The 16149-nt window shown below is 38.3% G+C and overlaps 1 protein-coding gene across 1 annotated transcript; it reads right to left on the bottom strand.

The window, feature by feature from the left end:
• Positions 1-19: 19 nt before the first annotated feature.
• Positions 20-14457, bottom strand: LOC122973219 (interferon-induced very large GTPase 1-like). The gene is made up of 6 exons (XM_044340565.1): positions 14311-14457; positions 12886-12946; positions 12688-12760; positions 12264-12515; positions 8373-8636; positions 20-5462 (listed from the first exon to the last, which is right to left on the bottom strand). Exons 1-6 carry the CDS (start codon positions 14331-14333, stop codon positions 775-777), a joined length of 5361 nt encoding a protein of 1786 aa, XP_044196500.1. The 5' UTR covers positions 14334-14457; the 3' UTR covers positions 20-774.
• Between the last annotated feature and the right edge of the window lie 1692 nt (positions 14458-16149).

Raw genomic sequence — 16149 nt, 5'->3', positions numbered from 1 at the left:
GAAGTAAGAAATGCAAACATGTCGACAATAAAATACCACATATAGACTGAATAATATTATGATTAATATGAAATTGTAAATATTTCGTACTACATACTTCACAGAAACAAAAACAACTCCTTTTAAACAAGTTTTAAAAAAAACATACTTAATTTGATTTTTAAAAATTCCCTGACATTGCATTTAATCTTCCTCATCTGGCAATAAAAGATTTCAAGACTAAACACACTGACTCCTCAGATTCTTCAGCTAGTTTTATGTTATTCCCTTCTCCCCCTAGAGCAACTTGGGGTTGTAACACCTTTATTTATACATGTGGACAATACCACATATAGACTGAATGATTAAAGAAAGGTAAATATTTGGCATCTGATACTTCACAGAAACAAAAACAAACAAAAAACTTTGCATATCACATTTGATTTAAAAAACATTTTACAAAAACAACAACAGCTCTGAGCATGCACATTGACTCATTATCAAAAAGTATTTCAAAGTGTCTTTATCAACATACACATAAAGCAGATTATTTTTATTAAACATGTTAAATTCAAGTAGAGCGGAGCGCTAAATGTAGTGATTTTCTTTTATGTCTCTGCTGTACTGGCAAAATATCTGTGTATCTTCAACCTTGTCATCATTTATACAGTATGTTATTACTTGTGATTGTCTTCTACATTATATAAAACAAACAAAGTATCCACGAAAAGGGGATAAATGAATGAATGTCATGAGAAGAATGTGTATCTCTGTAACCACAAAGCATGTAGTCTCTCACTTGATGTTAAATGACTCTTTCAGGCTTGCTTCTGCCTGCTTATGTGTGATATGTTTCCATGATTCAGGAATATCGGCAGACTTTGAACTATATTCTTCGGCAAACTTCTTATTGAACTTTGAAAATACATATTTCCAGTAGTCTGATGCCTCAAGGCTTACATCTGGAGCAATTTTCCAGTCAGGGAAAATTTCTCTGTAACGCTTGTAAGGATGCCATTGATGTTCTGTAGCAGAACAGCGAAAACGCACATCACTGATCACAGCAGAAGAGCATATGTCAGTGACAAGTTTTTTTGTGTCATCCCACTTGCGTCTACCAAGGCCACGTGACCGATGCACTGAAGTCCAATGCTCAGTATGTGCATTTCCTCCTGCCTCACAAGGTGCTTTGCAGAATGGACACTGTTTACCACATCCAATCAGTTTGGTGAAAAGCTCATTCTGAGGCTTCACATGGAGATTTTTTAGTTTCATCTTAATGTTTGTTTTTTTAAACTTCTCTCTAAGAGCTTGAGCCATGTCCTTCACGCACTGTGTGAGCCAGTGAGCAAACTGTCCCTGGTCAGCATTGTTCAGGATCATGAAAGCACCAAGAGCATCCTGGGAAATGACCAATTTATCACCAAGTTCCTTGCAGATATCTTCAACAAATGTCTTCAAGTTGCCACTCTTTCCTGTTTTGGCCTCGTTGATAGCATTATTTATGCTATTGATACTTGACTGAATGTGTCGATCCTCAAACTCTAATGCTTTCGATGGGTTGGAGAAGTGTTCTTTTATTTGGTTGAGTGTCCATTCCTTTACATAACCCTCATATGAGCAAATGTAGCTCAAATAGTTTTCAAAGCGATCCATGGAGAGCAAATCCAGTAAAACTGAATACTGGAAGAACATTCGTGTGCTGAACTGACAACATGTCAGCATTTCACCAATGATGTCAGGACCCAAGGAGCGGTTGACAAAGTCTTCAACTGCAGGCTTCAAGCATCGTTCGGTGAATTCTTCTGCCTTCTTCTGGCACTGGTCTCGTTTATGGAACACATCCATAAAATCAGTTCGAAACTTTTCTTTGTTTCGATTCAAACATCTGTAAGGATCATTCACATGTATGAAATCTTCATGCATTTTCTGAAACTTTCTGGCTGCAACTCCACAGATGTGCTGTTTTAGAGGAACCTCAAACTCAATGTCTGCCTTCAGATCTCGGTTATTTTGCAGCCTCTCATCAATCATGTGTAGGATCTCCTGGATGTAAGTTTCATGGTAATTGGTTTTTCGTTCCATTTTCTGTGTCATAAAGTCTTCACAAGTGGCTATGATGCTGTCAGCCATTTGTTGCATAGCCGCTACTTGATCTTTGTTAAACCATTTTTTAAAAGTGTGTTTAACATGGTTGTAGACTCCTTCAACTGTATATTTGAAAGGCACCTGTCCACAATTTTGCAGTGTTTTTCTGCTGAATAATTCACTTGCATGACTCCCCTTATGTGAGAGATTTGCTCTCAGGTATTGAGAAACACTGGTGAAGACATCTGTAGCCTTTTGTTCACAAAAAGATAGTTCCTTCAAAGTTTTATCCCACATCTCATCAAATTCATTGTCTAGCTCTTTGTCTGTCATCTTGATTTTTTTCTTCTGACATTCTTCAATTAATGCACACACTCTCTCCTCTAATTGTTTTGTGTGATTCTCCTTGATACTATCCAGCTTTACCATTCCCTGTCTGATGTCAGCTGCTGCTTCAAGCTGATTAAACACAGACCTCTCCATTTCTCGTCGAAGGCTCTTTGAACTGTTTGCAAAGTCCTCTTTGTATCCTTCAACTAGGTAGACATGACCCTCTGTTTGCTTGAAGTACTTTGTCAAGTTTTCAAGAAGCTCTGTCTCCCATTTAGACAGCACTGTGCAAGCTTCACTTTTCAAACTTGTGAGAAGTTCTCTTATGTCATGGCTCTCTGACTTCACAGCAACTGTACCAAAATTGGAAATTCTTGTTTGAGCATTTATGACCCAGGTGTACATGTCTTTTTTGAATTCCCATTCCCATTTGTTGAACTCTGTGCAAAGCCTCATGTAGGCATCAGCCACTAGGCTGTTTCTGAAGCTGAAGATGAAGTTTTCATGCTTTACTGCATTCCACAGGCTTGACATCCACTCTGTAAACTCAGAGATATCATTAGCAGATGAGTCACAATTTCCCAACATTTGGATGATGTTCTTCTTGAGCTCATATACAGCTTCACTGTACCCTGCATTGACTGGTGCCATTGGTGGGTTTCCATTCCAAAGTCCAGGAATGTACCAGTTCCCAGTGTCTGGACTGTACTCCATCACATCAGTGAAGCTCTTGTTCTCCTCTTTCTTTTCCATTTTGGCTGCTGCCTGGGTCATCTCATTTAACTGTTGCAAGAGCAGTTTCCTGTCTCGTAAGTTCTTCTCATGGGCTGAAACATCTGACACATTCTGGTGAACAAACTGACATTTGGGCTTTTTGCCTACCTCCTTCATCCTGAGAAAAGCATGCACAACTATTTGTAGGATGTCTTTCATTTCTGTTGAATTCTCCATTGCAATATTGATAATGGTGATATCACTCAGCCCCACAACAAGTGTTGCAAGCTCATTGTCATGCTCATGGCTATCATCCAGTTGTGCAAGCTCTGGTGACTTTAAGCCCTCAGTGTCAATGATCACCATGAAGTCACAGTTGAGTACTTTTTTGACATCTTCATTGACTCTGATGAGCAACATGAAAGCACCTCGAGTGCATCGGCCACTGCTGACGGCAAACTGCACTCCAAACATCGTGTTAAGGAGAGTGGACTTTCCTGTGCTCTGAACTCCAAGAACTGTGACCACCAATATCTTGCTCTTAGGAGACACCAAGGCATTGAGCTGAGAGAGAACATCACTCACCCATCTGAGAGGTATGTTGGATGCATCTCCATCAACAAGCTCAAGAGGAAAGCCATCAAGCAACAATCCTGCACAGAGTTTTGGAAGATGCTGTAATTGTTGACGTGATGGATGTGTTTCTGGAAGGGAAACTGAAGCTTCATAGATTTGACCCATTTCACGGAAGAAGTGTTCAGTCCCCAGTGAGCTGTTGGAAAGTTGAGTGTCGATGTCTTTAATCTCTTCTTTGTTCTCAGAACTCATGCATTTCTTTTTGTACTGCTCCCTGAGACCAGACAGTTTTTCTCGAGATAGGTTATCGAGGTTAACTCGCATCCATTTCAGGAAATAGCACCTCTCTATTCCTGGGCTTGATATTGCGTTGATGAAGCATGTCATAGCATTTGACATGTCATAAGAGTTCTGTTTTTCCCGAAGTTTTCTTTTCTCTACCCGAAGATCACTTTTGTATTCTTCTATGTCTTCAGACCCAGCTTTTCGAAGCCGAAATTCTTCCTTCTCTAAGCAAGTCAATTCCTTCCATATTTGGCCTTGCAAGGGAAGCTGAGCTTCTTTGTATGTAAGAGTATCTTGAATTTCTGCAGTGATGGCATCTGCATTTTTCTTGGCAGTCTGGCACTCTGGAGAGTCTTCATCAACCAAGATTCCAAGTTCATGGGCAATGTCAGCCATCTGCTCTATTGGCATCTTCATCTTTGGGTTCTCCACTACATCGCTGACTGTTTTCCTCAAATTTTTGACGAAGTCTGCATCATTCATGCGCTTAGCCTTGAAAATAATGTTGCTGTTAGTCAAGCCCAACTCAGTTGCTACTTTTTCTAAAGCATCTAGATTGAAGCTCTTCCTCTGATGGTTGCCCACCAAGAAGATCTGTGCCTTGTAGTGTTGGTTGGTCAGTAGCCTGCACCCAGAGTCCAAATTGTCAAAGAATACAAAAACTGCAGCAGATGTTTGACACAAAAAAGAGTATTGTGTTTCAAATGAAGCAATGTCTCCACGGAGATTCGCTACAGCGACTGGCTCACTGAAAAGATCCATGTTTTTGTTTCCACAAGGGAGGTACCAAGTAATTTCAACCAATCCACTGGATATTTTCCTCGGACTGTCGCCACACTCCATATTGTGGTGAACAAAGGTGTCATGGTACTGCTGAGAATTGCTCAAAAGCTTATTGAGAATCTCTGACTTGGACAAGGAGCATTCACCCAGTCTCACAAAAGATATCATTGGAAGATTCGAGAGAACAACTCTGTCTTCAATGAAGCCCTTGGATTCAGAAAGGGACTGAGGTCTGTACTTTTTAACAATGTCTCTCATGGCCCACAGCATGAGTGTGCACTGTTCTGTGTCACAATTGGGAAGCAGCAGAGGCACAGAAAACTGACACATAGACATTTTGAGTGCCATTTCCTGCTGTACAAATCCATCAGAACACAGAAAGAGAGCAGTGATTATGTCGAGGGGGTTTGGCATGTCACCTGAATTTGGACTGTTGACCAGATTCTTAAGATCTAACCCTGTATTCCCTGACATAGCATCATGGTTCTCATGTACTGACTCACATGCTGATGTATATTTCACATTTCTAGCTGTCACATTAACCATCATCAGTTTCTTCAGAAAATACCATGGAAGATCTGAATTACGCTCGACAGATTCATCAGTAATGGTCCTCTCATCAATTTGAAGTATCGTGCTCAGGGATAGCTTCTCTTTGTAGTGCTGCTCCAAGCCCAGATCCTCCAATAATGTCTCCAGCTGTTTCTCTGTGGACATGAATGACAATAATTGTTACAATCGTGTTTGGTTGTTTTAATTTACTAAAGCATACATCCAAACATAATTGGTACATAAAATAGATGCACTTGTAATGTTGATTGATGTAACCTGAAACCACTGGTAATTTGTCACAGTGCACAATTTTGTGCCGTGCCTTCCTTCCTCACTAAAATATAAAGCACCAGTAAAAGCAACACACGTCTTGACACACATCATTGTACGTTGACCTGCTTCAGCTAATCAGGACACACCACTGTCCCAGCATTAATTCAATTCAACCTTTCAAAAAATCAATAATTTTATTAGATTTGCTCCCATGATTGGCACATATAGACCAGTCAATAGTGGGCACAGTCCCAGGCATGCAATACACACTAACAGGGATTTTCCATGGTGGTTGGGGTTGTCAAGCCAAGTCATGCCATGAGCAGCCATGAGCATTCAAGCCACACTGGCATGGTGCAAGTGTTTTTCCACTGGCAAGGTGAAATAAGTTGTTTACCTTAGTTATGTGTGGGAGGTGTGGTGGTTTGTAGAAAATGCAGTAAGAGCCTGTCATCTGCAGCTTTTCATCTAAGATCTCACTGTGGCCATTTTTGCTTGTGCTACTCCTCCCTGCAATATTCAAAACTGAGGCACTGAGTCTACTGTCAGATTCTGGTACATGAACGAAGCTGGTGTTCTCTTTGGCATTCTTTGGCATATGGGCAGCATTTCAGCATGTATGGGAAGTAAGTATATATAAGAGCATACCTGGCAACATTTAGGTTTCAAAAATCGGGAGGTTTTTTTGGGGGGGTTGAAGTGAAAGATAACGTTTTACTCGAGTTGATGATAAGCTTGTTAGGCTACTGTAAGTGCAAGAAAACCTTCGCAAGTAGAAAGCCAATAAGTACTTTATCAAACCACGTGTTGAACAAGTATAAACATGTAGAAAAACAATATTTTCAACTGCTTTGCCCGCAGTGTCCCATCCACCGCCGGTATGTTTTACACAACCACAGTACACCACAACGAAAGCTGTCTGTATGTAGCCTAACTGTTTATCTGAGTTTGCCACGTATCTTAACATTTGTCAAATTCTTGTAAATTTTGCTACTGGCTGAGACAAACCAGTACCTCCTCTCTTCACCAGCAGTGCCTGCAGGCAGTCAATCACATCAGCAGTAGAGGACAGGAGACAGGATGAAAGACTGCCTGCGCAGAGAGCAGCTGCGCACACACGCTGTACAGTCCCAGAAACATGTTGTGATGGCAGTCAGTGTCTGACTTTAGAGTGCAAGCATATGACTACTTCCTGGAGGCAGTACGTACCGGTGTAGACCCAGTACAAATCAAACTCGAAAAAGAATAACTATGAAAAAGAATCATTCATTAATTTTTTGCCAGCACCAGTTCAAACTAATTCTGTTCAAGCATAACCAAACCCTAACGACCACACAAGCATCTAAACTGACCAAAATGGCAGTTGCAGGTTCGTTTTTAAGGTGTCTAGTGTGCTGCAGCTGACAATCTTATTGGCTGTAGAGCCTGCAAACTGACATTAGCAGTGCACTTTTACCCAGTGGATGTTTATTTGGTTGTTGATTCAGAAAGCAAAGCCTAAGAGTCTACAGCCATGCTATCGACTCTGTAAGGTTTTACAATAGGCATAGTGAGGTCAGTGTGTTCACAATGACAATGCTAACATGCTAATGTTTAGCAGGTATAAGATTGATTGATTGATTTATTTAGTGTGCAGTTTGAAACATTGAAGATGCACTGCACCAGAGTTAGCTTGAAGCTAGTTTGCATCTGTAGTCCCCAACAAAAAACATACAACAGCACATCAACAAACATCAACAAAAAGCAAAAACAAAACAAAACAAAACAAAACAAACAAACAAACAAACAAAAAAACACACACAGAACACACCATATAAAATACAAAATACAAAACTACACACAGCACATCACATACACCCACAATGTCAATTAGAATTTGTCAAATTTAAATCAAGACCATAGATGGAGTTTAGACTCAATGGTCACACAGCTGATTGGTCTTTAGTAGATTTTTTAATTTGGCCTTGAATGTATTGATTGAACTGCAGTTCTTGATATCATCAGGTAGGCCATTCCACTGAGTTGTGGCTTTCACAGAGAAAGCTGACTGCCCAAATGCAGTGCGACAAAATGGTATGGTACAATCTTGTATAGAGTATATTCTGGAGGATCTAATAGAACTTACTGAGCAAGTGTACAGAATGTAATGTAATAGTAATGTTTACCATTTTCACAATCCTAGTTTAGCATGTCAGTATGCCAGCCACAACTGGCTGGTGGGAATGTCATTAGTTTTTTAGATACTTAGGTCATAAACCAAAGATTTGGATAAATTTTGAACTGATGATGGCGCTAGATGCAAAGTCAAAGGATCACCAAAGTCAGTAGGATTCTTCCTTTCAAAATTGCATGGCAATCCATTTAATAGTTGTTGAGATGTTTCAGTCTGGGTCAAAGTGGTTGATAGACAAACTGACCAACAGATTGACATTACCATCCACAGAGCCATACCACTAACAGTGAGGAGGTAAAAAATAAAATAAACTGTGAAAGGTAAATAGAAGAGTAAAATAAATAAAGTTTTACTTTTTTTACTTTATATCAACTGATTGGAGGAAAGGTATAAAGCTTTATGCTTGCTTTTATGTTCCATTTTCATTACCTCTATTATTTATTAATGCAATGTGTATATTTTTGACTTGTCTGATCTTTTACTTCTTCAAGTGCTTTAATATCACAGAGGAGCTTTAAACATATTTCTGCAGACAAGCTGGTATTTGCCTTTATTTGTTTTATTTCTCTTTATTTTATTGCTTCATAATTCTTTTTCATAATGTTTTTCTTTTACTTACTTGTTTGTACAGATGTTACGACTGGCTTGCTCCTTCTTCCGTTTTTCAGTTGTGAAGAAACTTGGAGGGAGTAACAAACCCCCGGCTTCAGGCTGCTGAAAGTCAGACTGTTTGTGTCTGTTGTCAGCTCTTGCACACAGGTCTCTTCTTCACTGCAACAAGTCACAATGTAGCTCTCCACTTTACCAGCGGGAGTGTCCCAACGCAGAGAAAGTGACTCACTGCTGACCTGATAGACTGTAATCTGCGCAGGAGGGCTGGGATCTGTGGGAACAATATAATGGTTTCAATTATAACTGAAAAGTTTCCTTTACACTTGTACTATTTGCCTGCCAAGCATAAGTATGACATCAGATTTATATCATATGTTGCAAGCGTGGTGTGGTAGAAAACTGCCTTTCCATGATCAAACAAATATGCCGGTGAGAGTGCAAAGATGGCATTATACCAATAAGAGACAGTTCCCAGGGAGTAAGCAAGAAGGCTAATTTGTGATATAGCAATTTGGTTTTCTGTGTGAAATGATTAAAAGCCGCCAGGTCCATTTTTAGTGTGAGAAAAAGGTGGAAGATGCTGAGAAAGTAATTTTTAAGATAAGTCACACTTGTAATATCACCAAAGTGTCAAGGTCACTTATGAACTCAGAAAAAATGACCAGGTGGCTGAATTTAATTAAAAATGAGGTGGAGACAAGAAACTAAGCTCCACAATAGGGGTTATGAAAAGTATATAATATGAGGTATATTGATTTTGCATCAGGTTTTTTCTTTGTCCCGGGACAAAAGGCCTCGGTTTGCTCTGTATCTTTTTATATGCACAGTAAACCTATTCACATTGAACTCTACCAGCTTCCATTGTACTTTTGAGTCTCTCTCTTTCTTATGAATTTTTGAGTTTTGTGTTGAGTCGTGAGTAATCTGAAGAGTTATTGATCCATTTGAGGATTTTCCACGACAGTGGTAAAACATGCTCACGAGCAAATTATATTATTTCACACATGCAGATATTATCTGCCAGTCACATGGTATAAGTCCTCGTGAACAAATTCAACAACCAAGAGTGGTACAGGCAGCTGCGAACGAGAAACAAAAATAAGGAGAAGCAAAGAATGGCACCTGTGTGTTTAGAACTAAGCAGCAAGCGCACAAAGCAGCCACTGTGCATGAGAGAGTTTCTGCATGGTGAGCGCTGGAGGGCACACACACTCCCACAGGTTCACTCTGCTCTCGAAACCAAGTTCTGCTCACACGAACAGATCTGACTTTTGACAAGATCAAACTGCAAACTTGTCTACATTTCTCTGAAGGTCTATGCTAAGGGTGACATTTATTTGTTTTATTTTCGCCAAGGATTATAAACTTGAATCATTATGAATCCCCATTTTCATCAAGAATTTGAGGGCAGTGATACATGGAAAACTCTCAAAACAGAAATAGATCAGTTTTGATGGTATTTGAACGAGGGACAGTGTCAGGATTAAGGAATACAACGCCAATCATCAGTAACTAGCTGATGCAATAACCTCATAATGTTGTCTCTGTACCATAGTTATGACTTTCTGGTTTTATAAAGGCCTATTTATTTATTACAGTGTATAGACTGAATGTCAGCAGAATTTGACCATTAATATATTAATTACAAGATGATTTATTAATGATGAGTTTTCTTTTATTTCTTTATTTCTTGTTATTTCACCTAAAAGGCAACTAGTTATTATTTAAATCACAATAGATTTTTATGCTCTTAAAACATGTTACATTTCAAATTTTATTTGAAATAAGCAACATGATGAACAAGGATTTGTCCAGACGAGTTGTGCATTAAGTTTCCACCCCAAGGAAGTTGGTAATCTTTCTATAAAGACTAAATTTGCCCCTGTCGCCTTTCACTCCAGACTGAAGTTAACACTGAAAGCGTGTGAAATCTCGCCATATTATGATGACTCTGTGTCAGACTGTTGGGGACTTCTTTTTTTAAAAAGTGTAGCTAGATTATGAGTCCTAAATAATGTATGATAGATTTTTAACCATTTTTGTGTTATTATTGTACTTCTATCTAAAAGAATAAAGTGAAATATTATTGGGTTATTTTTGTGGGAAGATTATTTTGGTGTGGGTTTCAATCTGTTTAGATGCAACTATACATTAATTTTTCTGGATAGACCTAACTCTAATCTAGATCACATTTATTATTTCACCTACAACACTTCTACATTCGCTGTAACACTGTTTTTCTGATAACTGCCTCATAAGTAACCCTGTGTGTCCATGCAGCAGCCTGGGCTGTCAGTAGGTGGTGCTGTCTGCCATGTCTGTTCTCCTTGCATATTTAATCTTTGTTTTTATTTATTTATTTGATTGTATTTAATTTTATTTCTTTGACTGTAAAGCACTTTGTGAGCGATGTCTGTGAAAGATGCTGTTTAAATAAACTTTGCTTGCTTGCTGTTGCTTCATGATCTGAGCAGCCAGGCTCAATATTCACAGCTCACTGCAGGTTGATGAGATTTATGTACATTAAGTCCATCATATAAAAATAAAACATCATGGTAATGGTATGACTAATGTGTACTCAGCTGTTGGGAATATCTATAAACACAAATGCACTGATTTGATGCTGTCCTTTTTAGTTACATGGCCAAACTGTCTGCCTGTTCAGCTAATGACAACTGTCAGTCACGGTGCAAGGAGGTCCATGTGGGTGTGATCGTGTTGAAAGTGACCAATCATAAGAGGGCCAGTGCCTTCCTTGGTTTTTGCCCCCAAATTGTCACAAGTCAGGTCTATTCCTATATAGTCTATGGCATGGATGGTTAAGGAGAACATCGCTATACATCCATGGTCTGTGGTCTATTCGCAGGAGCAGAACTCAACTAAGAGCAGCTTGTGAGAGTGTGTGTGTTCTCCAGCTCTCGCTAAGCAGAAACTCTCTGGCCTGCAGTGGCTGCTTTGTGCGCCTGTTGCTTCATTCTAAACACGCAGGTACCTCTCTTTTATTCTCCATTTTGTTTTGTTTTTTGCTCACAGGTGCCTGCATCACTCTTGGTTGTTGAATTTGTGTGTGAGGATCTATGTTGTGTACCAAACGCGAAGCAAATTTTCGGCCTTGTCCGCGCCACGGGATCAATTGTGTTTACTCGCCCCAAACAGCCAGCAAGCAAGAGTCCCCACCAGGACAATAGGACCCGGCACGACGATGTTACTGAAGCTCAGCCTGCCTGCCATCATGACGGCTAATAACAGTCATACCGACACTTATCATTAAACACAGAGATACATTATCAACTCTTCTCTGTTTGTTTTGCTGTGATAAACTGCATTAAGCCATCTTGCAAAACTCCCCCTAAAATTTATGTTGATTTACTGCACTTCCCAGACGAAAACTACAGACCTTATAGTGGTAAATAAACTTAGATTTTGCTAATTTGTGTCTATTCTCATTTTTGCATTGACTTTGTATGTAATCTCATTGCTTTGCATCCGGTGTGAACACACCATTATACCGTGTGAGTGGCAGCTAATATCTGCATGTGTGAAATAAATTTGTGCTTGAGCGTGTTATATCACGCTCACGAAATATGACAAATCTGACACCATACATAAGAGCTGTGGTGGACAGAAAAGTAACATAAAAGGAAGCATGTATGTAACATACAATCGCCTCTCACAATTTGTACAAGTTTACACATTTTGCAACCTCTTTAGTCCGACACAAACCTGAATACTGTAGCATGAACTGACAGAATATCTCAGTTGTAAGAAGTACATTCATCTATGTTAAAGTTCTGAGGAAACATTTGTTGAGCTCAACAACCAGTCAGCCAAAGCTTTACTGTATTGATAAATAATTTCATTTTAATTCCAGCAACGTTTTTTTAAATTTCAGATTTACCTGTGAAGACAGATAGAGAAGCTGTTTCGCTTTGATTTCCATTTTCTGCTCTCCTTGTGATTCTGAATGTATACTCAGTCCCAGGATGCAGTCCATCAACATTTACAGTGCTGGAGTCTTCCATGATCTCACTTCCTTCATGTGTGTCACTGGAGTAATCTATATGTAGTTTATACCTAACAGGTGTCAAGCCAAGAGAAACAGTCTCAGTGCCAGCATGGAGAACTGTTACTTCTCCTGGTGGAGGAACATCTGTCATAACAGAAAAGAAGAAAAATACTTCTTAGGAACTCCACATTACAACATGTTTTAAGTAGTAAAAATGTTTACAATTTATTGGCTTGGATAGTATCTATTTCTTCCTCTCTGCTGGACAATAGATTGCTTAAGACTAACATTCTATACCTACATCACTCACACTTACAGTCAGACTGTGGTGTTGCAGGAGAGTCTCCTTCCTCACAGTCAAGGAAGGTATCTGGTGCATCATAGAACTCCTTGATAATTGAGAAAAATATGCGTTTTTGATGTAATGAATCAATCAATAACTGATCGCACAATATGTATTTACCATGTCATTTCATTATTGTAATTATTGTCAATCATCCATTATTTTGTTTACCTCCTCTTCTTCAGTGTTATCCATTGTGGGTGCACTCTCAGTCATCCCACACTGCTTCTCACTAAAGGTAAAAGGAAAGATGCCTGTAAGTTTGCAGCCAACAACACTAACAATAACACAAACAATATGGACCAAAAGCAAGAATCACAACTGTAATCTGCTGTTAAGGTGTGAAAGTAAATTGAATAGTAGGTTATCATTTTATAAATCTTTTGTATATATGTTACAAATGTTTTCAAACTAAAGAGTCAATCTTTGTTTTCAACTGAATGTGATGTAATGTCATTGTCGTTTTAGGGATACATGTTGGTGAAGAAATTCTACTCCTAGGCTAGTTGAACTCTTGAACCTGTTTCTATCTGAGGATTGCTTGCTGACCTCTGGCGTTAGCTAGAGATATCTTTGTCTTAAGCCTACTGTTTTAGAGACTGTGTGGAGGTACCTAGACAAGCTAAAGTTGAAGGATTGCCATGTTTGAAGTTATTGATTGACCATGAGGTCTGTTAGATTGTGTGACCGTACTTGTTTGTAAGAAGGTGTGGCGGTTTACGGAAGTGTCCATTTAGGGACCAGACTGTTTTTAGCTTTGCTTCTGGAGAGGTATAAAGCTGTCTAGTTTGGGTTCACAATCTTTAGGGAAAGGGCCAACTGAGCATAATGCTTTCTCTCCAAAAATACAAGATGATTGTATTTTTGTTTGTGTTTGGACATTTGTATAATTGTTACTGATGATGTGATGGATTGTACAGTGTCTACAACTGCTTAAACAAGTAACAATGTTTAATGCTTTCTTTATGTCTCCATGTGCCTCTTTCCCAAGAAAATTTCCACAACAAAGGCCAGATAAAAACAAAGAAAAATGAAAAGAATTTGCTGATTCATGCGTATCTTTCAGGCTATGGAATAACTATTCCAATTCATTTTAATTGATTACCCTACAGGTGGAAGCCCTGAAAGGTGATAAAAGACCACTTATATGTAAAAATACTCCATTACAAGTAAAAGTGCTGCATTCATGATACTACCACTTTATATATCTATTCTGAAGTGACAGAACAGAAGTATGATCAGCAAAAACAGTAAAGGTATCTGTTACGCAGACAACAGTCCTGGTGATTAAGTTAGTATTACTGTTAGGTAGTTTAATCTAAAACAGTGCATCATGTTTTATGAGCTACTCATTTGTTTTGAATGTAAAATCAGTGTAATCAGTTAAGTAGTAACCATAGCTGTCAAATGTAATGGAAAAAAGGTATAGTACAGCTACTTATATTAAGTGGGCTACAGGATAAGTACATGTACTTAGTTACATTCCATTACTGTATTTTTCCATGTTTTCTTTTGCTTTTTTCACTTTGCTTTTCATGTCATCCACATGAGAAAGACAGAAAAAAACACAGAGGAAGCAATAACATGGTGACCTACCTTTGTAAGACTGATTTGTCCATGTCACGATGACATCCTTCTTTTATCCAGGAGTTTATATCTACTCTATATGCAATATTTTATAATAGGTCAAGAGTTTGGCCTGAAATGAAAGCACTGCACCCTCCTGCAAATGCCAAAGCACCACCTCAGGCTTCTCCTTTTATACTGCAGTTGGGTGCAGTCGCTTTGTGTTTCATTTCCTAGGAACAGCGGGCAGTTATGTAAGTTAAAAGAAAAGGAAACTTAACTCTCTGTTTGCATGTTCAAACCACATTGGAACACATGACTAAACCTGTCTGCCCCCATTAAATGTTTGTTTTTTTTAAAAAATATTGTTGAAAGCTCCACTGTAAGTGGCTTGAGTCTATTCAAGCCTACTTCTAACTCATTTAAACTAAATTTTAACCTCAAATGTGAAAAAGAAAAATGTTCCACAGGGTGTGGTGTAATTAACAGTTAAACCAAAGGTCGCTATTCTGTGTAATGTCAGATAACATCAACACGTAACTGATGGATGTCCTAGAGATAAAAAAACATATATGGACATAAGAATGTCAAGAAGAGGAAGTTGTATGGTTATAAACAAAACAAAACAAAACAACGGCACTCACTAATCCATCTTCTTTTATATTTTGATGTGGACAGAAAACAAATGCATTTGTTTAGTTTTGATCGCAACTATGCACCCAACATCATCTTGAGATTTGGAGTTGTGCGCACCGTTTCTAAGTACCAGTTCTCTTTAAAAAATGCCAAGAGAGACTCAGGGTTCCTTTTTTCTTTTTGGGACCTTTTTCCTTAGAGGCTTTTTGAGGAGTTTTTGAAGATCTCTTTTTGAGACTCGCTGTTTGGTCCTTTTGCTTTTTGCTGTTTTAACTTTTTACTCAAGTTTTACTCAGGTTTTTGTATTTTACTTGTCTTATATTACTTATTTTGTAAAAACCAGATAAAACTGGTTTGTATTTGTATACACTCCTACCAAAGTTCCTGACTTGTGCTCATCTCTGAGGTCTTCTGGTGTCTCCATAAGGTAAGGAGGACGCCCCTTTGGGATAGGCTGACATTAGTTTCAAATTTATTTAGATCACAAATTATAATGAACTTTGCTAAGGATAAACTTGCAATGTTTATTGAATAACAGAATTTAAAGGTTCAGATTTAATGACTGAGGTCAGCTTACAGCTGTGCATGTGATAGAGGTATGATTTCAGTGCAGAATTAGGTTGAAAGGTTTCAAAAATTAAGTTCCAAAGAAGTTGGACTCACCACAACTTAACCGACTTCCTCACCTATGTGTGATACATAGGGATATAAGGATTGTCCTAAAATGTACGTCTTTTGGCAAAAACTACATACAAAAGTGTTGGGAAGGCCACAGTTACCCAATTATTCTATGACATCTATGGACTGTAACAATTTCAAAGTCTTAGGTGTAATATTAACTCGAGTAATTATCAGTAATACGTAACTTGGTGGTTCTCATGTAGCTTTTTCATAAAATAGTTCATAACAAATATACAGATGTTTTTCAAGAGAGGTACACATTTTTTGTACATGTAAGGTAATATTCAATCCAGCTCTGCATGACAGATGAGTTTAAAAACAAGCCACAATATAAACATCACAAGTAAACTATAAGAATTTTTTAAACTGATCAATACATTTACCTTAGATCTTGATATGACCTGGTATCAGCAGGAATAAAATAAGGAGCACAAATGTAACATAAGATGACTTTATTAAATATTTAGGCAAACTAATTAATTGCAGTATTAGGTGAATGAATGTGGTATCCTACATTAGCATAAATAAAACTGTTATATCAGATGTTATTGT

This window comes from Thunnus albacares, chromosome 22, assembly GCF_914725855.1.
Source record: "Thunnus albacares chromosome 22, fThuAlb1.1, whole genome shotgun sequence".
In the NCBI taxonomy this organism is placed as follows: domain Eukaryota; kingdom Metazoa; phylum Chordata; class Actinopteri; order Scombriformes; family Scombridae; genus Thunnus; species Thunnus albacares.
Note: the sequence above shows the minus strand (reverse complement) of the source record. Positions and strands in the feature narration are given on the sequence as shown.

Bases quoted from the DNA above. Each gene is read 5' to 3' on its own strand.
- LOC122973219 (XM_044340565.1), bottom strand. From the start codon at position 14,333: ATGGACAAATCAGTCTTACAAAG. The intron at 12,761-12,885 runs GTAAACAAAATA...TCAATTATCAAG, and splicing joins ATAACACTGAAGAAGAGGAG to GAGTTCTATGATGCACCAGA. The intron at 12,516-12,687 runs GTAAGTGTGAGT...CTGTTATGACAG, and splicing joins TGCAACACCACAGTCTGACT to ATGTTCCTCCACCAGGAGAA.